The 25,294-nt window shown below is 36.5% G+C and overlaps 1 protein-coding gene across 1 annotated transcript; it reads right to left on the bottom strand.

Annotated features, from left to right (window-relative positions):
* Positions 1 to 18,441: 18,441 nt before the first annotated feature.
* On the bottom strand, positions 18,442 to 20,577 carry LOC114098766 (E3 ubiquitin-protein ligase Topors-like). The gene has a single exon (XM_027942995.2). It carries the CDS (start codon positions 20,575 to 20,577, stop codon positions 18,442 to 18,444), a length of 2,136 nt encoding a protein of 711 aa, XP_027798796.2.
* Positions 20,578 to 25,294: the final 4,717 nt, after the last annotated feature.

Genomic DNA, 25,294 nt, shown 5'->3' with positions numbered 1-25,294 from the left:
ACACTTGAAACACCAGGGCTAAAGGAGCAACTGTGCTGTACAGTTGGAGTACTAGAGGTAGAACGAGTATCACTCTGCTGCCTATGTTGAGCTTCTAATTAATCCTGTAAGTGAGGATAATATTATCTTCCTTGACTTCTCAGGATTGTATGAAATGCTAAGTTATAAACAAAACAGGCAAATGGTTACTCTATGGTTGTGCAAATATTTACTGTGAAACTTCCATATGTCAGATTGTTCTGGGCACTGAGAACCAAAGTTTAGCAACATGAGGAGAAATTTCTTTTCTGTTGCTCCAATAATTCTGTGGATTCCATGACCATCATTGTCTCATTGCTTTATTTTTCCTCAGAGGAGGAAAGTCACAATATCAGAAGAAAAAAAGATGTTTAGGTTTGTAGGTAAGTTTTTTGTTTGTTTGTTTTTGATTTTTTTTTTTGAAAGTTGGGGTGAAGATATGGGTTTAAAGTCTAATATTTTGAATGATAGACCCTGAGTGGTTTGTTTTTTTTTTTGAAAGATTTTAGACTTTCTTGGGCTAAATTTCAAAAAAATTTGGCTTGGACTACTAAAAGGCTAAATAGCTTGGTCCAATAATACCTTCTTATGTAAGAGACAGTTTTCTCACCTGGAAAGAGGAGAAGTTTAACCATAGAGAGTTCAGGAAGTTAAGATAGAAAAGCAATAGAAATTAGCTGCTGGTGTGGTTCTGTGAGAAGTGATGCCCCATATTCTATTGCTATCCCTGCTTCAATAATTGAGCAAAATAATTAGTAGCCCCACAAAAGAATCCCAGTGTGCATTTCACCTTTCAAATGCATGAGCATGAAAAAAATTCTAATTTCAGAGAGACACCTCATGAGGTTGTGAAAGATAGAATAACATCTGCTGAAATGGCTATTTAAGTGGTTGGATCTGGGATTTGGAGAATCTCAAACACCTAGTAATGGAACAAACATCTAAATGTTTTCTGTGCTTCTTAAAAGTAAGCTGTAGCCAGTCAGAGAGATGAACAGACATGGCTGAGAGAAGGCAGGTGTGCAAGAAGTATCCTTAGATCTGGGGTGAGGATGTGTAGACCTAATGAATGGATGTAATGAAAAATCCAAAGTGATTTAACAGATACCAGTGTTTGAGAGAGAATACCAGGAAGGGGACATGGGGTTTATAGTGGAGGATACCCAGTTTAAGCTGTAAAGGACATAGAATGACCATAGACCATCTCCTTCCCCGTTGCCATGATGCATGCAAGTTCACTGAATTATGGATGGCATCTGGACAGAGGGAGGTACAAGAGCAGAACATAGAATTGACTGACTAAATCCTAAATTGCTCAGTTAAATTTACTCCAAGAAGTTAAGAAAATCTGGAAATGGTTCGATGTACTTGAAAGTGACTAGTCTCTTCTGCTGTTAGGCAGAATCAGGGCTTGAGATAGAGGTTAAGTTTACTAAAGAGAAAGAAGCACACTGGCAACCAAATGTTCTTGTCTTGTGTATCTGTGGGCTATGTAAAATGAGCACACCTCTCTTGGACTTGAGGAACTCATGGTATGACAGGAAAGTCATATATAAATAATCATGAAAATGGAATGTTGCCCACATTTGAGGTGGGCATCTCCAGTCATTTTTTAAAGACAGAATATGAAACAAAAAAAAATCAACTATTACCATTTTAAATACTTATCTTTACACCAGGTAAGTTGAGGTTACTAAAGAAAAAGAGAAGAACTTGTGAAAGAAGAGGAGACCTCAGTCTTTTTACATATGCCTCTTTTCTATTTGGGGAATAGATGACACTGGAGCTGATAATCAATGAGGTTTGTGTAAGCTTTTGGTTAATTCATAGATCCAGATAGTCAGAACAGACATACAAATTGGATATTTTATATAAGATCAAACATTTCTAACAATTTTAAGAATATAGCATTTAAGGGGCTAAAAGCTGGATAAGGTTTAGGACCCTGAAGTTGTGCTTACATTGAACACATAACCCTCTGGCCCAGAGTAGAGGAGCTCTGTAGGTAAGATTTGTGGCTTACTAAATCATACAATGGAAAACATTTACTTTACAAAGCATTCTATTTTATGCTCCCAGCTTGCATGCCATTTTCCAGGAGCCCATACTCATAAATCCATAGATTCTGGGTTTAATTTCTATACACAGTTCATAACCAGAGAAATCCAGTTAAGGATATTCAATAAAGACCTTCCTCCTGGCCAATATCATTATATTATTTGCCAAGAGGTCTCATCTTAACAAGGTGAAAGAGGGTCACCAGCCCAGTTTGCTTTTTCTCAGTGTTTTATTCTTGATAAAGGGAGTGAATAGATCAGAACAGCTGCTCTGACTCCTTTCTCCCCAACTTCATATCAATATGGGAGCCATCCTCTGCTTACAAAGACAAAACTAAATGCCTGAGGTAGACACAGAAGTAGAGGCTGTGTTTGTTTGAGTCCAATCTATTCTGTTTTCCTGAATATTTTTAGTTAATCCATTTTAACTTTTGGAACACACATGCAAAACAATTCGAATTATTAAATCAAAAGAGACTCAGACAACACAAAACATTCAGAGAGAAGATTTCATATAATGCTGTATTCCTCTGATAGTATTATAATTTTGATATGTATCTTTCCAAAATTAATGGTGTCACATTGTATATGCTGTTATATAAGCTTGTTTTTAAATTAATTATACCATTAATTTTTTTCATAACATGTATGCAAACATTAAAATCAAAATCATTCTTTTTTAAAATTTTTAGTGAAGAGATTTCAAAAGTCAGGGTGATAAATAGAACACGAAGTATTACAATATTTTTAGTAATTTATCAAAAGTATAAATCCCAACTTTATATTTTTTATATTCTTGGAACAAAACATTATACTATTATTTACCATATTTAATAATAAATATTTTAAATTTAAATCTTTTACAAAAAATAAAGTTGTATCATCCAGAATACTAGTCATTTGCTATGTGTGGCTACTTCTTTAAGTCAATTACAATGAAATGAAATAAAATAATTCAGTTCTGTAGTACAGTGGCCACATTTCAAGTGATCAATAGCCACATATGGCTAAGGGTCACAATATTAGATGGCACAGGTATAAAACATTCATCATCACAAAAAGTCCTGTTGTGGAGTGTTGGTGTAGAGTTCTAAATGTATCACAATGTAAGTTTAATAAACTAGTTTGTTGTATCTGATGTTAGGCATGTTTCCCTTTTCTCTTATTTTATTTTATACACAAAAGATGTTTGTGGATAGACATTGTTGTAGACATTTATTGCAGGTTTCAAAAAAGAAAAAAGAAAAAGGAAATTCATGGAAATGAAATGATTTGACTGAGAGGGTTGGAGTGGAATATGACTTGCCCAAGCTCCTGACATTGATAACTTTTCAGCTCTTCATTTGGGGCACTTGTCCTCCTAATACACAGGTGCTGATTTCCCCTCCCAGAGCACTCAGGAAACCTAGCCCTGTGCCTGTCATACTAGGAATCAGGACTCAGAGGGAAGCAGCCCTGTGCACTCAGTTTTCTGGCCACATCCTCCTAATTGTCTTCGACTTTGGAAAGCAACCCTAGACTGCTTTCCTGAAGCCTTGATAAAAAGTTTTCAGCTCCTCCATATCACTCACAAAGCTCATCATAATCTTGTCTGAACCTCTTTTCCATCATCTTTTCCTTTTCTGTACTTTTCAGTGTGTATGACAGTAATGTGAAATTTTAATGGCCCTCCCCTGAAAAAAAAAAAAGACCACGTGACTCCCTACCCTCACTTGTTCACTTGGCCTGAAAGCCTCCTGAAAGCTTTCAAACTGTTAAACATTTAATGGCTTTTTATAACTCAGCTCAAGTCCTGCCTCCCACAGGATGCATTTAGCTTAACCACAGAATGTGATTTAGGAGTCCCCTAGGATATTCTTATAGTGCCCTGCTCTTTTTTTCCTCCACAGATCATACTTGCCATGGGGCTAATCATTGATTAACTTACATATTTATTCATTGATTATGGTCTCCTTGAGAAGAGGACCCATATCTTTATCTATCACAGTACTGGGTATAAGTAGATATAAATATTCTACTCAAATTAGTGAGACAACTTTATTTTCCAGATATGAGGTACCATATTATCTAAGGAGAGAGAGTCATTTCAGGCAAAACTGGCCTCACTAAATCAGAGAATGTCCTTTTTTTTTTTTTCCACATACATTCATTTGTCTTTCTCTCAAACAGGTAAGGACAGGCACCTGTTTTTGATGGTTGATACTAAAATGATTTCTAGGACTATCTTGACAGCTTGTTTCAGAATATGGAGGGAGGAAGGACCCCACACAGAAGCACCGATAGCATCCAGAGAAGGTGGGGACAGCAGGCTTCTCCTACATCCTTATTATCCTTCAAGTGCACCCAATTTCTTGTGCTTACAAGAAAGACCTCTGTGTTTCTCCCACCCCAGCTTCCAGCCTTCTGCCTGAATCTATTAAGATGCCCCTACTCCTTACTCAGCTCTCCTCTGTGCCAAAGAGAGCTGCTTGCTGTGACGCCTGCCATAATGTGTCACAAACTGACAGGAAATCACTTTGTGGAGGATCCTGCTTGGCCACAGGACACACATCAGACTGACACACTGCCTCTCCTTGATGGAAAAGAGCAATTCTTACACACCCTTAGGTAGAAAAAACAGGTATGAAATGCCAGGCCTCTGTAGCTCTATGATGTGCATAAAGACATAATAAATATAAAAGTTTTCAAAATTGCCACTTAGCTTCATGGTTTTGAGATAAGTGACACATGGATATGATAATCACTTTCATCTGGAATTTATTGGTCCATTTATTTATCCATGCATTTATGCATTCATATATTCAACAAATTTGGGGGGTACTTTTTAAGATCCAGGTATTTCAAAGTACCAGGGGTCAACAAAACTGGTCCCTACCATTAAGGACATCTCACTGAAGCAGGAGACACATATATGTAAACAAGATAATAATGCAATGAGACAGGGCTTGTTAAGAGTCAGTACAAAGTACTGTCAGGTGAACACAATGGAAAGTGATATTCATTCGTGTTACCTGAGAGTGTCAGGATGAGCCTCACAGAGGATATAAAATAGGAGCTAATGTTTGAAGGACAAAGGCATTCAGCTGGTCTGGGGGGGAAGGAGTCCTTCTGGCAGAGGAAAGCACAGTTGGAAGAAGGTAAGTGCGTGCTGGAGTGTAGGCTCCATATTATCAACTGGGGTGCAAGATAAGCAAGGGTCTCTCGATTGGTATTGGAGAGACCAGTGGGGAGCACATTGTTAAGACCTTTAAAGTTTTGGTTTGGAGGCTGGACTTGCGGAGTCATATGGACAATGGGGAGTCATCCTCTAGTGTGGCAGCTGTTGAGCACAAACAGATTTTAAAGCGAATGCTTCTCAACTTTATAAAGGAGGCTTTTAGAACTCCCTCTTCCCTTTGTTTATGTTTCCCATCTAGGTATTCACAATGGTCAAAAACTCAAACACATACATTAAAGGCTTGGTGGTTTATGTCCGTGGATAGCTTAGAGGTAAGCGTGGGAGACTGAATCTTGTTCTGTAAGAAACAGCGGCTTATAGGAGCATAAGAGAACCTTGGGTTTTGTAGGGTGAGGAAAAAGAAAGGTCCCAGGCCAATCTGGGACAGAGAAATGGACCCACTTACAAGGAAAGAGCCATAGAATGAGGGTAGAGAGGCAGGGAAACACCAGGAATGGCAGGCTCATTGGTGCAGGTACAGGCTTTGCTGAGTGTGTATTTGCTTAGGCAAGGTATGTCCAATAAAGCTTGAGTGGGGATAGAGGCAGATGAGAAAAGATGGCCATAATAATCTTCCTTTTATCTTGTGAAGGAGATGATTAAATTATGACTAAATTATGCCAAATAATAAGGAGCACAGGTGTTGGATTCAGACAGATCTAAGTTTGACTCCCAGTTCTATGTTCACAGTTTGTGATTCTTGGCAAATAGCAAACAATCACTAAGTCTCTGATCCCCTCATTTATCAAAGAGACATAGACAACTTTCAGCATCACAGAAAGGATCAACTGAAATAATGTATAGAAAATGCCCAGCCTATGTCTAGGCATTCAAATAATAGTAGCTATTACATAGTTTGCATACTTGGTATATAGAACATTACTGGGCACTCAAGTAACTTAGAAATATTCTTTGGTGAGATTTTTTCTTGTTTGTAAATGCAGTAGGGTCTGAATTAATATTTTGCAAGTGTGAGGCAATTAAGAATTATCATCTGTTGGTCTTAAAGGAGACAGTCATTTGTCAGTAACCTTAACCCAAAGAAAACCAGTCAGTGTAAAAGGCTTCACTTTGCAATGATGTGACAAATGAAGCTCCCTGATTTGAATGAGGAGATAGAAACAGGGTCACCAGATCTTGGGGGCTTGCGCTGACATGTAGCTAAGTGGCCATTCGAGTCTCAACATGCAAGATTCTTTGTTTATGTGAGTAAACTAGGGCTTAGTGATACCAGTTCATGGTAAAAGCAGAGATAAAATCTGTCTCCCTCAAGCATAAAAATCTTTGATAGAATAATTACTTGAGAAATAAACATAGCAGTAAATAGTTGTCAGTGTTCCAACAAAATATAATAGTGCATTTAAAAATGTTTCTTTACCTATATCGGTCATTTATTAGAATTATACAGTGGTAATCCTGAAGTGTCCATCTCAAATGGCCAGGAATTTTTATTTAAATATAACCACAAGCAGGGGGAAATTAGGACATGCTGTTATTACTCCTTCGGATTCAAGCTTATGTTTAAGCTTGAATGTGTTTCATAATTTGCTGTGAAATAAACTTCATGAAATAATAAATTTACAGAATTTGAAGCAAAGGGCATATATGCCAAGCATACAATATTATTCACTGCTTCAAACATCACTTATGTGTTAAGAATGTAAGTGTTGAAAAGGAAGACAAAACTTAATATTATATGCTGAAGAAACAGAAAGGTCCATATTTGATTTGCAGATGACCACATAAAAATCAAAGGTTCATCTTCTACCCCACCTTGTTCTAGATTGGAGACAGCACAACTTCTGATCAGGTTACCTCCATCCTCCCACCTTTCTAGCCTCTAATTCCTCCATGTTAACCTGAGAAGAATACTGTTCCAACCTTAGCTTCTTAAGATCTCCCCTTCTGCCCATCCCCCATGTCTTGCAGCATCATGAAGTTGAGTTCCAGTGGCCTTTATAATCCCAAGCAGAAGCTATAGTGAGTCATAGGCAATGCCTCCTGGGATTTATAGTCTCCAGAGGGGTCAAAGGTAGTTGCAATAGCCATAGTGACCTCTGCCACTACATGTAAGTAGTGTATACTCTCTGGGTTTGTTAATATCATCTCTTCTTTTTTTCCTGTAGTTCTGGAAACTTCCTATAGTTTCTAATCTCTACCACCTTGTCTTTCTTTTTTTTTAATCAATACTTCAAATATTTTCAAAACAAGTACCCTCTATGAAAATATCTGTTTAAAATATATAATGTGATTTTATTTTTTTCTGACTAGCCCCAGATTGACTCAAAAAATCCCATTAAGGCTATGAGTATAAGTGAGGTCACAGTAACAAAAATAACTCCAAATTTGTTTGTTCCTGCCATTATCTACTCATATAGATCTTGGTCACCTGCAACATTCCTCTCACTCAACTGTAATGCAGAGTCCCTTAGGACTATCACCTGTGTGCCTGTTCAGTTTAGCAGTCACTGCGCTGCCCAGTTTCTTGGGTATCTGCCCTCTCCTTCCATGCATTACTGCTCTGATGCATCTTTCTTGAGCATGGCTATGGGTACCAAAGAATTTCACAGGCTTTTCTCTATACTTCACTATATCTCTTCACCTGGGACCCAAATTAATGTTATCTGTGTCCAGAAATCGGAGTCTCTCATAAAAATATTCCTTCAACTCTTATGTAGAAGCCTCATACTATTTAGAATACAAGCTAGACCAGTATAACAAAAAAGATTATAGTACACGGTGGACTCAACAGGATAGAAGTTTATATCTGCTGATGTATTTCTTCAAAGTGAGTAGCGGGCTGGGGATATAGCTCAGTTGGTAGAGTGCCTACCTGTCATGCACAAGGCCCTGGGTTCAATCCCCCATCACCACCAAAAAAAAAAAAAAAAAAAAAAGTTACAGCCCAAGGCTAATGGTGGTTTTGTTCCACTCAGGGTGATGGACTGTTTCTGTTATCCTCAAAATGTAGCTTCTATTTCTGTATGTAAGATAGTTATCCATTGTTACCATTCCCCAGGTAAAGCAGATCAAGAGTAAGGAGACTTTGCTTAAGGAAATGACTGGAAGCTATTGTAGACATCACCTCTGTACTCATACCATTAACCATAATTAATTCACATGATCACACCTATTTCCACAGAGGCTGAGAAATTTGTCTCTAGCTGGACTGCCAAACGCCTATGAAAGTTTTGGGTTTGGGGTACCACCTACAGATTCATGGTCAGAATAAGAGGTCCCTGCTAAAAACCTAAGGAAGCTGTCACACAACCCATGCACTGCTTATCAAACCAGGGGCTCTAGTCCATCTTCTTCACACAACCTCCTGCTTGTCAAACAAAACACGGGTCCATAGAGTCATCTCTGCCTTTAGATGCACCTATTTCTAATTTGTACCAAATAACTATTTAGGCTAGTGGTGTTCCTGGAGACTCTTAATGAAAGATATCAGTGGTCTATGCCACAATTTCTCGTTCGTAGCTAGTCAATGAGCTGAGGAAGGTGAGAAGAAGTTGGGAACATACTCCATTGTGTGGCCTCCAATTTTTTCTCTCTCCTATATGACTGCATTATGAAAATCTCTCTTCTAATCAAAAGTTGATAAACAAATTAACTGCCTCTTTTATCTCCCCAACTAATTTATTCACTTCCATTATCACCACCAGTGTGAGTATAATTATTATTCATAAATTATATATAAGGAAATTGAAGCTCAGACATATTGGGTAACTTATTCAAGGTCACACAGCAAATAAGCTAGTAAGCAATTAGACACAAATTTGAATCCAGGTCTGTCTGCCTCCAAAGCCATTCCTCTTCTTCTCATTATTATAGCACACATTTGTTACAAGTATTGGTACCTGTGATAAAAAATGAACTACTTGTAATATTAACCTTTTTTAATAGAGAAGTTCTAAGAAATAGGATATCGCCAGGGCCACACTGTCATTGTGGTTTACACTTCCCATGAACTCTTTCCAATAAACATTTCATTTAAATTTAATAAAGCAGTTAATAAAGCCATAAAGGTTAATTACTAGTTAAGGGGAAAATATGACTTCACTTTGGTGAACATGTGAAAAATGAATCAACTTCGTTTTTAGTTAACCCAGGATTATACAGGCAATAAAGCATGATTATGGATTTAACATGTTAATTCCCAGCAGATTTAATGGCAGTGCTCTGAGATACATGACCAATCACTAACCCATCTGACAAGCCTTCAGACAGTGCTAATCAAGATTAAATCACTTGGCTCACATGTGGATGTAATACATCTTTCAAGATGAAATGACCATAATTTTTCATCATGGAGATAGTACAAATGCCTGGTTATTGGTTGAGACATGGAGAAGGGAAAAGTGGAGGACACAATCTGTGATCTCAGTCTGACACCTCACTTTGGAAGCTACTTTTGAAGAAAATAAACTTGTTTTCATAAATTTAAGGTCCTCTCCAGTGTATTATGGCTGGTTGTATCAATTCATGATTTATGTGTAATTTGTGGCAGATAGCAAAGCATCCACATCATTTAAAATAACTCACCTTTCTTAAGGATCTAGATCATTGGCAGATTCAGGTCTTTGTGGTTTTTCGATTATTTATTTATTTGTTTGTTTATTTATTTATTTATTTGAGACAGGTTCTTGCTAAGTTGTTTGGGCCTCACTAAATTGCTGAGGCTGGCCTGGAAATTGTGATCCTCTGGTTTCAGCCTCCCAAGTTGCTGGGATTACAACAACTCTAGGCGTGTACCACCACTCCAGGCTGTATTTCTCCTATTCTATACAGTTCAACGACTCTTTAGGTTTCTTCAGTGTTATCTTAATTCTTTTTTTTTAATTTTTTTTTTGTTATCTTAATTCTTAAAAAAACAATTCCAAATAATACAGCTTTCCATTTCTTCTGAGTTGTTCCACCTAGTAACCACATAAGAAAATTGGCATATTCTTTTGATTACTTGAAGATGAAGAACAGAAACTATGTGTTGTGGGTTAAATCTGGACCACTATCTGCATTTATAAATGAAGTTTTATTAACACATAGAGCATTTTGTTCAGGTATTAACTTTGCCTGCATTCATACAGAGGTAGCAGAGGTGACTATTTGTGACAGAGACTGTGTTAGCTTTTTGTCACTGTGACAAAAATATCGAAGAAAAACAACTTCTAGGAGTAAGAATTCGTTTTGGCTCCCAGTTTCAGTTCATGGCCAGCTGGCTGTACTGCTTTGGGTCTGAGATGAGGCAGAACATTATGGCAGAAGGTTGTTGTGTAGGAAAGCTACTTAGGCCATGACAACCAGGAAGCAAAGAGAGAAAGATGCCAAGGAAGGGATCAGGGACAAGGTAGGACCCTGTTCCAGGGCATACCCCTAGTGGCCCACTTCCACTGAGGCCCTTCTAAGTTTTCAAGACCTTCCAGTGTCATCAAATTATTAATCCCTCAATGGATTAATCCACCGATAAGGTCAGAGTCCTCCAGATCCAATCATTTCCCCAAAGCCCCACCTTTGAATATTGCTGCACTGGGGTGAAGCCTTTAACACATGATCCTTTAGGGAACATCACAGGTCCAAACCATAACAGATTGTATTCCCATAAAGCCTAAAATTCTATTAGCCTCTTTATAGAAAAAGTTTGCTGACTCCTAATTCAGAGCTTCATTTTCCCTGAATTATAATTTAATGGTAGCATGGCTACTCTTACAACCATCTATTTCCTCCATTCATACAATCATTTTTCTTCCCCAAATTTCTAAAGCCTCACATGGTGATAAGAATTAACTATAGGAACATGTACTTAAAAAAAAATAGTAGGTGTTCAAAAACATGAATAAACTGCACATCTGCCAATATTTTGCTGCTGTTTAACATGGAAATAGCACAGTGTGATGACAAAGACCACGGGCATTGTCTATACTGTTTTGGGTCAGAGCCCAGCTCTACCATCACTTCCCATATGATCTTGGGCAAATTCCTTTAAGTCCTCTGTGCTTATGTTCCTTCATCTGGAGACTAGAGATCATATAATAATCCACCTACCATACAGAGTCCTTGGTAAGATTAAAAGAGGTAACACGGGCACTACACTTAGAATACTGCTTGGTCCACAGTAAGCACTGCATCCATGTCAGCCATCATTGTTGCCCTCATGGTCATCATCACCACCATAATCATCTATTCAATATTAGGTCATATTGAAAAGGATTAGCCTATTTCAACTGGCTAGTTTTTTTTTTTTTTAATACATTTAATTAGGTAAGTGCAAAGTATAGGATTGAACAATCTAATCAGCTCTGTGTTTAGGTCAAGCTCTGACACCTTAAATCTCAATTCAGTTTCTCTGCATCCCAGTTTCTACATTTTCAAATGTATTTAACTGCTTAGGTCTTGTTACAGGGTTGAGTATTTAAATCAGCTAACCTATTTAAAGGCTTCTTTCACTGTTCCTGGCACATTGCATCTACTCAGTAATTGATGGTCTTTTCCTTTTCTCTGCTTCTGTTTCTTTTAAGGTAGCTTGACTTTCCTGCATGTCTCCTACTTCCCAATTGTCCATTCTCTAAGCCTCAAATCATCCTAATCACAGCACAATTGCACCTTTGCACTCTATTGTTCTCTGCTGCTTTGTGATGGTAAATTTTACATATCAACTTGAGAGAGACTGCCCAGATAGCTGCTGAAATATTATTTCTGGATGTGGATGTGAGGATGTTTCTGGAAGAGATTAGCATTTGCACAGAATGAATAAAGAAGGTCCACCTCACCAATGTGGGCAAGCATCACTGAATCTGTTGAGGGCTGGAACACAACAAAAGGTACTGGAAAGGTGAATTCTTTCCTCTCCTTGAGCTAGGACATCCATCATCTCTTGCTCTTGGACATGAAGTTTCTGGGTCTCTGGCTTTGGATTTTGGGATCTCAACCAGTCTCCATTCTCATTCATTCTCTGATTGTTGGCCTGGGACTAGAAGTTACAGCATCTCTTCTCTTGTTCTCAGAACTTTGCATTTGAACTGAACTATATCACTACCTTTCCTGGGTCTCTAGCTTGCAGACAGTAAAACATGGAATGTCTCAGCTTCTCTCATCTCATAAACCAATTCCCATAATAACTCTCATATTATGTATATAGGCTCTGTTTCTCTGGAGAACACTGAATAAATACACTCTTCAATTTTCATGATGGGCTAATTCTCATTTTCTGGACCCACCTGTATTTTCCCATATGCTGTCTCTCTACATCTAGTTATCTATAACCATGTGACAGGCATTATTTTAAGCTTTTTATATATACTGACCTCTCATAGTAATCCTTTAGATTAGGTACTATTAAATCCATTTATAGATTAGGAAATTGAAAAATGGAAGTTTTACATAACTTGACCAAGGTCCTACAGTTAAAGCAAAGAGTGAGCATTCAAATCCAGGCAGCTTATCCTTGGACTCTGCTTTTAGCCATAATGTGATTTTGCTCACCTAAATGATTTCAGAAATACTAATGGACTTCACAAACACATTCTACAAAGCCAGTTTGCCTTGGTATAAGCATTCATGTATGATTCATGAATAGTGCCATATGCATAGTATTCCATTTTTATACATGTAATGTAAAATTTATAAATAGTTTATGGAAAATGTATTTTTCTAAAGAACAGCTCATTCAAATGGTTATAAATGTGGAACAATTACTTAAATTCATTAATTAGATTCTGTTTATGCTATTACTGTCAAAATAAATTATTTGACCCAAAATCTTATTTATAATAGTCACCATTATTGACTACCACATAATAGTAGACTTATATTTTACAATTTTGAGTGCCAGGGATATAGCTCAGTGTAAGAATACATAAGGACTCAGCACCACAAAAATTAAATAAACAAATGGAATAAAATCATAATTTCTGACTGGAGTTTAATCCCACAAGTGGTTCAAAAAATAATAATGCATATAATCAAAATAATATGCATATAATCACTGGGGGATGATATTAAAATGTATATTCTTATTTGGGTTGAGACCTGTGATTCTGAATTTCTATCAAGTAGCAAACTGCCCTTTGACATAGTACAAGGAGACTCATATTAACCTTTGAGTTATTACTGTCTAAGGGCCTCATTTAGAATCTCTTTGGGCTTTTTCTTGCCTGGGTATAGTGGAATTAGTTTTAGGTTCCCAAAAAGAAGAGTGTTTGGAATGGATCACATTGGATATCATGGCCACAGCCTAACTTGAAACAGTTACTCTTGATGGCTCTTATAGTCACTGATCCTAGTCAATTCACATCTAAAACATTTTTCTGTATACTTAATCATTCAATTTATCTATTCAGCATTCACTAAGCACTTACTATGTACCATTAAACCCAGTCCTTGTCTTAGGCTCATTTTAGAAGGAGGGGTAAGAGGAGAGTAGGTTCAGGAACAACATGAAAATGGCAGCAGAGGTAGTGTTGGCATAAGAGTGGAGCCTGCGGACACAAAGAAAGTGATTGTTCACTTGTAATACCTTGACAGTTGGGAAAATATTAAGCACACCTTCAAAGAGAAGATCTTGCTTGAATGGATTCTAGAAAGTAAGCGTTCTATAAATAAGAGTGGACCTAAGAACTTCTGAATGTAAAAAGTAGATATGGAGATAGGCAATGGTCTGGCTTGATGGAAGAATTGACATTTTGGTTGGAGAAAAAGAGGGAAAAAAGCAAAGGACCTGTTACAATAGAGATTGGGAAACAGTAAAGAGTTAATAAGCAAAGGAGTGATTGATCACCACCTTGCGTCTGCAAGTAGGCTACTGCATCTGTTCCTTGCTTGTTCTCACATTCAGTTTCTGTATTTATTATCTTACTCTTCTGAGTCCCTGATAAATATGAAGATTCTATGTTTATACTTACTATTTCAAAATGTTTTTGTATGATATTTGATATATAAAAATATTTATATCACATTTGTTGTAACGTTTAATATAAAAACTGTCAACCAACTAAGCAACTCTATAATTAGAATATTACTGAAGCTATTGAAGTTACCTGTGTTGATACTTTATAATTAATCCATAAGCTGTATGTCAATGAGATAAAAGAGCACATGATAGCATTTCCAAAACAATGCTTTATAATTATACTTTGGAATTGTGTGACAAAATTTATTACTTAATTGCACAATACTCCCAGTAGCTCACTAGTAGAGCTAAATTAAAAAGCAAAGATTCATAAAATATTAGAAATCTAGAGGTCCTCTAGAAGAGTTTTTCCAAATCCAAATTATATTACAGGTCGGGCAACAATTTGAAATCCATCTAGACCCCAATAATATGATAAAGAAGTCTAGGTGAGTGTGAAGAATGAATCCGGTCATAACCACTGGCATGGAGAAGTAAGTGTGAGATAGGGCTCATATGTGAGGCAAGGGCATTGTTCACAGAGAATGATATTAGTGGTTCAAAAATTGAATGAAAACTGAACTTCGGAGAACTTAACTTATCCAAGCATGCAGTTCAATAATATCAGAACAATTAGAGGAAATATGTTTATTGAACAACTATCCCATGGAAGATACTGGAGCAAGTGTTGTGAGAGGAATGTATTTATCTAAGATAGAAAAATTCTGCTCTATCAGAAAGAGACAATGTATATAGATATTAAGATATGTGTATGTTCTGCATGTGACATTCATATCTGTGTTTATGTGGTTTGTGTTCAGGACTAATGGAGAGAAGAATAATGGGTTGAGGCTAGAGGGTCTTCACATGCAAGACAAAATCATTTAGATTTTATCCTCTGTGAATTAGGGAACCAGTGGGGAATTTTAGGCAGGGAAAATACATGAATAAATTTGTATTTCAGAATGTCAGTAGCAGTGTGGTTGTGATTATCTGGAAAGAGAGAGCCTGGGGTCAGGGAAACCAAACAGGAGGCTACTCTAAAGGTTTTGGTGAGGACAGATTGAAGGCCTTATGTATGCAGTGGCTGCATTATACATTAGCAAAACTGTGCATGGCAGAAAGATAGAAGATGATGACTCTCAAGTATCTTCAGACGTTTCATTTCCCCTTACATGCTTGTAAGATAAATGAGATGTACCTCAAGGACCATCAGTCCAAAGAGCACTGGAGTGTTGAGGACAGAGATAAAAACTGGCCCTGGACCTCAAAGGATTTCACTAACCCACACACCACAGAAGATACTGTGTGAACTGAAGCATGTGTATTGAAAATCAGTCACCTCCCTCCTCCCAACTGGATGAGATGAACTCCATTAGCATCCAAAGTACAATTCAGGGTGAACTTGGGAATGAGGAATTGGTTTTTATTCTCATAAATACATAGAAGTGACCCCTTAGCACCTTACCATTCATGGTTATGTTAGCTCCCTGGGTTTTGAATGGAAAGTACTCAGTAGCAAAGAAGACTAGGTGACTAAGGGTTGTAAGGATTACTGAATTAAATTTGAAAAGCTCAGTCAACCATAATAAGCTATAAAAATGCAAAGCGTGTGCAGTTAGACCTACAGTTTGGCTTTCAACTGTTGTTATGACATAGTCTCTCGTTTTCTTCATTGAAAACACAGCATAATTAAAATAACCTTGTTCACTTGTGGTAAAAGTAAAATGACATAGTATTTATTAATGTGTTTACAACAGGGTGTGGGTATAGATAAAGGAAAAATTCAACAAGCAAAAAGTAGGTAGTGTCCAATTGTGGTTTAAGATCATTGACTCTTGAGTTGGGACTATCTGAGTTTCAATCAGACTATAAGAGCAACAATTTTGTTTTATGAGCTTTCATTATAAATGCATATTAAAGTAATACCTCAGAGCTTGTATGGTATAAAATCACAAATAATGAACTTTTGTTATTAGTTATTGTTACCATGTTACCATTAAGTGTTTTAGTTAGTTGTTCTTCCATCCAAGGAAGTTGTTACTTTGTTTGAGAGTATGTTATTTTTTTTTTTTTGGTTTATTAGTAAATTCATGGGACTCTAGTGGAATCTTTGAGTTAAATGGGAATTTAGACAACATATAGTCAGATCTCCTTCACCACTAGGGTTCTGCCAAGCATAAACACTTCCAAGGATGAGAGTTCCTTTTCTCCCTGGCCTCTTGCTCTACCATATGCCTGCTCTGAACTACTTTTGTGTGAGAAGGACAAGCTTTCTTTGATTAAGCAGAAATCACCTCCTCACAAGTTTCCCCTTAAATGGAGCCAGATTTGCTCTCCAAATCATTCATGAGAAATATCCCTTGCTAGGGAACATTCAGTTGTCTAATCGAAAACATTCAGATGTCAACTTCGATTTTCCCTAACTACAGAAATTCTCTATATTCTTTGAATTCAGTCTAATGTTGTTGGCATATAAGTACACTTTTTACTATAATAAGTTAAATGAGCTGCTGCTGTTTTGAACTACTATAAATGATTTCCTATTCCTAATTTCAGGACTTTGCATATATTCGCATGAATCTTCACCATGAATGGTTTAGACTGCTTACCTAACTTGATCAAAACATGCATTAACGAAACCATGGCAATGTTTACAACTGAATGCATTGTAACAAATTTATATATTTGTTACAGGAATATATCTTGATTATTTTTAAAATACTCTAAAAATAATTTCATTTTTGAGTCCTATGCTACTTGTTAAGTGTTTGGTGACTGCTATGGACTTTAAATAGGCTGATTTTTGTTCCTGTTTACAATTTGGCATCAGCCTCCCTTCTCAGTGTAACTCTCGGGATTTCCCAGCTACACTAGGAGGAAATTTCTAGAAAATTTGTCTTTTTTTCCCTACAAGTCACTCTTTTTTTAATTTTAATTTTTATTTATTTATTTGTTTGTTTATTTATTTTTGGCAGCTCTTGCCAACAAACTCACCTAGCAAACTCCTACTCACTCTTTAAGATTATACAAAAAAAAAAAAAAAAAAATCTTCAGAAATTTCCCCAAGAGAATGGCTGCTTCCTGTCTATTTTCTCATAGACTTCTATCATGGTGCTTCCCAGGAGTTACTTGATGACAAGTGACTGAAAGTCCTGATTAAGGGAGACATAGAAGAAATGTGTTGGCCCACAAAGCTTAGGGAAGGTTTAAAATCATAAAACCACATGAAGGACAGGATGACAGGTTAAGAGGATCCAGATCTGTTTCCAAGACTCTCCTTATGCCTCATCTTACTTTTCTCTGTTAGCTTTCTCTCCTTTTACCTTAAACTTCTTTACAAATTGAGAACTAGAGCTCCTAAGAGCACTGAAACCCTAAAGCTTTCATCATCCACTACCATGAAGATGGAAGAACTCTTTTTCTCTGAACCAGTTTGAACAATCTCAGGGAAGTACTCTAAGTTGGCCAGCACTGACTGACTCATCATCGTATGACCAGAGGGGCAGAATACTAGGATAAGCTAGCTTTGGTGCAGTCACCATCACTGGACCAGGCTACTGGGGATGCAGAATCGGAGGTTTCTAAAACCATGACAGCTTCAAGGGAAGGAATCCATGCCAGGACATGTGGGGATATAGTTTTCTAGGAAGATGATAGGGAAGACTGTGTCAAAAAATCCCATAGTAGTTCATTTTCTGCTGCTTTATTTACATCTATTCTCACAGCTCACCTGAGAAATCCCAATGACTATATCTTAAGACAATGACCTTGTCTTATTTTCCAGGGACTGAAAATACATTAGGTCTGAAGCCTAATGGATCTCAATATATATTATCTTTAAAAATAACACTTTTGTTTAGTGACATATTTAATACACATGACTTGTGTTAAGTAACTTATACTCTCACGGTTGGGATAGTGTTTATGGCGTTTGGAACCTTGGGAAATCTTCATAGTGAAATCTGGAAACTAAACAATCAGTCACATATTTTAAGAATCCTATTCACTTAAGAAAGGGAGACAAATAATATTTACATACACAAACAATTTAATAATACACACTTATCTCCAAAAGGGAGTTTGAATTTAGTCATCAGGCTGTTAGTTCCAGTTACAAAGGATGGAATAAATATTTTTAGTGATGATTTCAGATTTTATTCAGACTTTCAAAGATCCTCGGGGACTAGCTAAGTAGACTGATTTGCCTTTCAACAAAATTCAGACTCTGTATTTCTGATACTGTGTCTCTTTTGTGTTCATTCTTAGCTTGACCATCCAAGACCTTTCAGAAGACTTGACTTCTGGTTTGGGGGGATTTGCCTCCGGCAGGCAGGTGCACATTCAGAGACACAGCTCACTTGCTTTATATCATCCAGATCCCCCAGTGCATCACCAACTTTCTCTGGGATCTGTTTATCTATATGTGGGCACTTGTTTTTTCTGTGCCTAACTGCTTTGGTTCTTCTATCTCTTGGAAAAGTTGTTTTGCACTTCATCTCCTGTTTACTTGGGGATCTATGTTTCTCAATGTCTAGGCATGTGGAACTGTTATAGTGACTTCTAGTTGGGGAAGCACCTTCATCTTTATAAGGACAATTGGGTCTTTTCCCAGCAGTTGAAGAAAGCTTTGCATATTGGACTGGGGTCAAAGATATTCTCTCATAGTGTGATTTGCTACCATGTAAATTTCTTTCTTTTGAGGATGCACAGCACGTATTCCGGGTGACAGGTTCACTACTGTGACTTCCTCCCAGAGAGATACTTGATTCTCTGCTTATAGATCTCTTTCTATGTCCAACACACCAGGATTTGGATCTGTGAGTACTGGACCTTGAACGTCTTTCGAGTCTTCTACTGGAGTGTGAACCAACTTCTACAAAAGAAGAGGATTTTTTGCACCTTACTTTCTTTTTTCTGAATGAACTTGGCTTTCTACCATCCCTTTTAGGAGACAGGTTATTTTCTGAGATGCCACTCCAAGAGGGGTCTCTCTTTCTGGGTTTGCAATTCATCAAGGATCTTTCTCTGGGCAAACTCTGAAAAATCTTTGGTGAAGAATCTGAGTATTTATTTTTTTCTACTTCCTTTTTATGAATTATTTTCTGTTGTCCAAGGCTCAAAACCCTTCCTTTTCTCAGGTTGTATTTCCATGACTGCACCTGATTAGAAATGGCTGGAGTACTGACGGTACATGCAGTTGTTTCACTCTTTGGATCCTGGACATAACCAGGAAATAATTTTATCCCTGTCTTTTTCTCTTGCGTCTTTTTTTGGCAAGTCACTATGCCTAGATCTCTTTCTTTGGGAGTAGCCCAATTCAGAATATTATTAGTAGAAATTATGCCTTTGTGATTGCCTGACTCTGGTTTGTCTTTGGTCCCAACAGGGATTTTGTTTGCTGTTTCATGATGCACTTGTGGAATTTTAAAACTTTTCAAGGAAGAGTTACCACTTGGAAACTGTTTCAAATCAGACTGAGATCTCTCCTCATTCAATTGATTCTGGGTGTTTTTAGGTTGCTTTGTATCAGGCTGAGATTTCATTAGAGCACGATTCTCAGTCAAGAGCAAAATAGGAGCTGAACTAAAGGGTTTCTTTTTCACCCAATTTTCTGTCGATATGGAAGGACAATGATAGATGGCTCGCTGGTCATAGGTCTCCATGTTGTAAGGTGACTGAACAAAACTGATAAACTCATGCAGGAAGTGGTGGGTATGTTGTTGGAGATAAGGTTCCAGAAGATGAATGAAGGACTCGCTGTCCAAATCATATTTTTTCAAGTGATGGAGGATGGAGGCTAGAATGTTCTTCACTGTGTAGCCATAATCTCCATAAACAGCTGTTAGTTCCCGTTTCAGCCAGGGAATCAGCCTATGGAGGCTATCAGGATTTCTTTTGAAATAATTAGCTGAAAAGTGCTTTTCATATTTGTAACCTCGGACCTGTGCCACCCAGATTCCAGAATAATACAGAGCTCTTCTGAACTTCATAACCACCTGATCTCTAAAGTGGCCCAGAGAGGTGGAGTTTGATTCCAACTTCCCACTATCCCCAAACTCCCTCAGTAATTCTTGGATAGTCAGCTCTTTCAGTGGTCCAATTTTTGTGCTGATATCCGCAGGGCTCATACTGAGAGACTTTTTTTTAGAAAACTCCTCAGTGTTTTCTTGCTCTGAGGGAAGAAACCTTGAGTCTTTTTTGTTATCACTCTCCAGTCCAGATGAACCACACTGAGTGGGAGAGCATTGCATGTTAAAAGAAGGCATGGATTGCTTCCTTGATTTTGAATATAAAGAGCCATTATCTCTCTTCTTGGAAGAGGAATTAGAATCAGACTCACTCTGAGTACCCTCCAAACAGTTAGGACAGTCACAGTCAGATGAGAGATCTACTGACATTGCCCCAAACATACTATATTTCAGAACTGAATGTTAGAAAAATTGCTTCGAATACATTCCACTTCTGTCATGAAAAACATGTATTAAAAGCACTCCATGCATATTTTAATAATATGCCCTACCTCCATGGAATTAATGCCAGAATAAAGTCAAGACAAACTACTTATCAAATTAATAATAATGTGCATATAAAGCCCAATGTAGATAAGGCAATGAGGATACAGGCACGATGAATTTTCTTTCCCAAATTAGTGTTACAAACTCTGAAAGCAAATTGGAAATAAGCATTAAACTTTAATTATCACATCCTTCACTTAGAATTTCTAATTCTATAGATTTAATGTAGATATACAAATAAACAACATATATGCTGATTAGTTTATTACAATTGTATATGTGTATATATATACATATATACGTATATATATACATATTTACATGTATATATGTATATATACATATATAATAACCACTGAAAACATCCTAAATATTCATAAGTACAGAATGTGTTAAATAAATGTTTTATCCATAGTATTTAATATCATACGGCCATGTAAAAGAAGTGAGGCAAATGTATGCATACTAATATAAGAAGATAGTTGAATATATTGTTAAATCAAAAAACTTTAACAGGCATTTGAAAGATTATTATAAACTCTTAGAAAGTATCGGTTCCTGAAGGCACTATGAACTGTACAGAATGAAAAATTCCCACAAGATATAATAAAATCTAACTAATATATACATTTATTATATACGTGTATAATTTATATACATATCTATGGCAAAATCCTCAGAAAAAATTAAAGATAAATAGGAATCCAGAGAAGGAAATGAGCTCAGAGGTATCTAATGGTATTAGTTGCCCACATCTGGTACTAAACTTGAGTTCTGATTGAAATGATAGTCACAAATTATAAGGGATAAGAATGGATTCTTTTCAGGGTTACATATCCAATAGGAGAGTCTTTCCTTTGTCTGTGTGTTTAAATGTTTACATCTTCACCAAAAATGTGAATTAGTAAAAAGATCATGCCACAGAGGCGTCAGTGAGATATCTTAGCAGAGATTTTATAACTAGAAACAAGTTAGTATATTGGCAGACTAAATCAAGCATTTTTTTCCTAAAAATCTCAATAGGATCATTTATTTTTAATTTGATGGTGACCCCAGGAAACTGGCAGAGGCAAATCCAAATTTTCTTCGGAGTTACAAAACTTTAACACAGTTCTCATGACAAATTTCCCATAAAAGAGTTTAGTTAAAAATCACTAACAAACAATAAGCCATCATAAGCATTAGTCTACAGAAATAATAGATACCAAATTTACCCCTTAAAACAATCAGAAAATGAGTAAGCTGTATGTGTTCAAAGAAATAAAACCATTTTGAAATTATTATCCCAAAAATGTCTATAAAATATGCTTAGAGTGATTAGAAACAACTAAATAGGATTTGAAAAGTAAAAATTGTTAATATTGAAATTTGAAAATGAATGGATAAAATAAACAAAAGAATGAACACAGCTGAAGAGAGTTATTAGTGCTTTGTAATAGAGAGCTGAGAAAATTAAATGGACTGCATCACAAAGAGATGGAAATTTGGAAAATAAAAATATTAGGAATAAAATGAGAAGGCTTCAGATCCTTAGGAAATAATAGAGAATTAGGGAAAGGCATTATTCAAAGAAGTATGTCTAACAACTTTCCAGAATGTGTAAAAATATGTAATCATGAGTTTCAGAATTACAATGAATTCCAACTCTGACAAATAAAAATAAATAACACACCAAAATACACCAACGTGAAACTGCAGTACATCAAAGATAAAGTGACTTTCCAATTGTTATTATGTAAACCAGAAAAAAGATGAATATGCTAAGTACTGATTAAAGCTGATTTGTCATTCAGGAATATATAGTCAATGAAAGTGATTTTCAGGAATTGGTTAAATTTGATAGAATTTGACAGGACATTTGAGAGAAACTAAAACTTAAAAAAGTTAAGCACCAGGGCTGGGGTTGTGGCTCAGAGGTAGAGCACCTGCCTCGAACGTGTGAGGCACTGGGTTTGATCCTCAGCACCACATAAACACAATACCTTTATTAATTTTTATCTACAACTAAATTTAAAAAAAATGTTAAGCACCAAACAACCTCTCTAAGGAAATGTACAAAGGATGTAGTTTAGGAGGAAAATGACTCAACAATAACTCTAGGAAAAATATGAGGTGGAAGACAAAATGTTGAACAAAAAAAATGGTACATGCATAAATCAATCTAAGCAAACTATAGAACAATATTTAAAATGTGTATATTATAGAAGTAAGCTGAAAATAAAACCCTGTTGTAAAAAAGTAACATGAACGTTGGAAGGGGAGTAATTGAACTCAAAACTTTCTAAGTTTTTGTTTTGAAGGTAAAGATAGTTACTAAATTTATCCATATGAATGTTAAAATGTCTACAGTAACCATTAAAACAATAGAATTGGGCTGCATACAATCTTGTGAAAAGAAGTTAACATGGAATTAAAGAGGAAACCATCAATGGAATCCAATTTAAAATTAATTTTTACATAAGCAAAAAGGTAAGATGATGAACATAATAATATTTTATTATATAATTTTTTGAAATAACAAATAGTATAATATTTAGACATACATTAATCTGGGGAAAAAACTATTTGCAGAGAAATAAAAATGACAAACCCAGAATTTAAGATGGTATTTACTACCAGGTGATACAGGTGAGAGAAATGCCATCAAGAATAATCCAGAGATCCAGGCACTGTGGCACACCTGTAATCCCAGCTACTAGGGAGGCTGAGGCAGGATGATTGCAAATTTAACACCAGCTAGGACAACTTGGCCAGACCCTGTCTCAAATATTAAAAGAGCTAGGGGTATAGATTAGGGATAAAGTGCCCCTGGGATCATTCCCCAGTACTGGAGTAGGTGGGGAGAATACAAAGATTATCAAAGGTATTGGACATATTCTGTTCCTTTGCTTGAGTGGTGGGTACTAGGCATTCACTTTATTATTATTTAAACCACGTGTGCGCGTGTGCACACACACACACACACACACTACAAATACCCACATACACATAGATGTAATACATCTTTGTAATATTTACTACTTAATACTAATTTTAACAAAAAAGATAAACATATATTTAAAAAGTTTGCACATACTAAGAAAAATTCTGGTTAGATATACAAGAAATATTAATACTAAAGTAGGTAGTAGAATTTTGTATAAGAACAGGGGAGAAGGTACTATTCCCAATTTGTACTTTAATTTTTTAAACCATGAATGTATATTTTTCTAATAAACCTAGCTAAAAATAAAATCGTGTATTGTAAAATGAACAAAATTGTGCTAAGTGCACTAAAATTGACAGGAAAAATTGTATTTTGGATTTGTATTAGAGTCTCTTTAGAATAGCATGTTTGATTAAAAATTGTTCAAAGTTTTAGTGATGAATGTTTTTCATTCAGTCTGACTTCTCATTATCTTTGATTTTTTTTTTTATGATGGACTCTACTTCTAGTTTCTTAAACTCATAGAAGCTAAGAGATAGAAAGATTTTAGAGATCATGTTATTAAGCAGTTTTCAAGACATGAAGGCAAAGAACTCTTCTAATAAAAGTCTCTGGGAAAATGCAACATATCCAACACGGCTCAGCCCTATATCCACCTCCCACATGGCTCAGCACCACTTGCTCCACATCATTCATGGCTCTCAAAGGTAGCTTCACTGAATTACCAAGGTCATCAGGAGAATACCTTTGAAAACCTGAACTCGGGTTTTCAAAATTCCTGTGTACCTCACATCTACCTAGTGCAGGAATCCCTTATGTAACCCCATGACCAATTGTTACCTGGTTTCTGCTCCAATACTTCCTTACAGATTTTTCTGTTCTAAGGCACAACTCATTCTATTTCACTGCTCACTCCAGCTGGTTCTAGGGGAAAAGAAGTGGGTTTTGTTTGTTCTCTTATTTATTTATTTTTTGTTGTTGTTTTGCCTCCAGCTAAAATCATTTGTGTTATAACTTAAAAGATATTAGCCCAACCTGTGTCCTATGTCTAATTACCCATTCTTCATAACCACCCTAGGCTCTTACACCCAGCTCTTGGAGCCTCTCATATTGTGAAAGTAGTTCTCTTTTGCCCCACACAAACTTTCCTCTAAGGTTAATAATGGGGCTACCTGTCTTGGTCTCCTCAATTTGGAATTCTCTGGAGACCTCTTCCATTTGTGCTATCTGTGCTTCTTCACATAGGGGAGGAGTAGTTGGAAGCAAGGGATTATGCTATCCCCATTGATGATGCTACTATTTCCTATGGCTCCTGAATTTCCTGCCCAAAGAGTCCTTCCAGGTCCTGCACCACCCTCTTTCCAAGTGTATCCTCAAGGGAAGATGATATGGTCAAAATACACAAACCTAGACTGAAGGGGGAGACATGAGATGAGTGGATGAAATTTGTGCATGGAGACTGGGGTGCAAGAGGCTACTTATGGTTCCCAATGGAAGAGAAAAGGAACAGCAAGATAGTGAGGGGCTTCTCCATTTTTATCTTTTCTCTACCTTTCCCTCAAATATTAAGAGCAAGACACTACTTCCCAAACTTATTTTTGAATCTTATTTCTAGTTTCTTCAAGTTCATTTTTTATATTTTACCAAGTTCCTGCTACTACCAGGTCACCAAAT

Source organism: Marmota flaviventris, chromosome 13 (genome assembly GCF_047511675.1).
Source record: "Marmota flaviventris isolate mMarFla1 chromosome 13, mMarFla1.hap1, whole genome shotgun sequence".
In the NCBI taxonomy this organism is placed as follows: Eukaryota; Metazoa; Chordata; class Mammalia; order Rodentia; family Sciuridae; genus Marmota; species Marmota flaviventris.
The sequence above is the reverse complement of the archived record's forward strand: the minus strand, read 5'-3'. Positions and strand labels throughout refer to the sequence as shown.

Coding starts and splice junctions, on each gene's coding strand:
- LOC114098766 (XM_027942995.2), bottom strand. CDS start 20,577: ATGTCAGTAGATCTCTCATCTGACTGTGACTGTCCTAACTGTTTGGAG.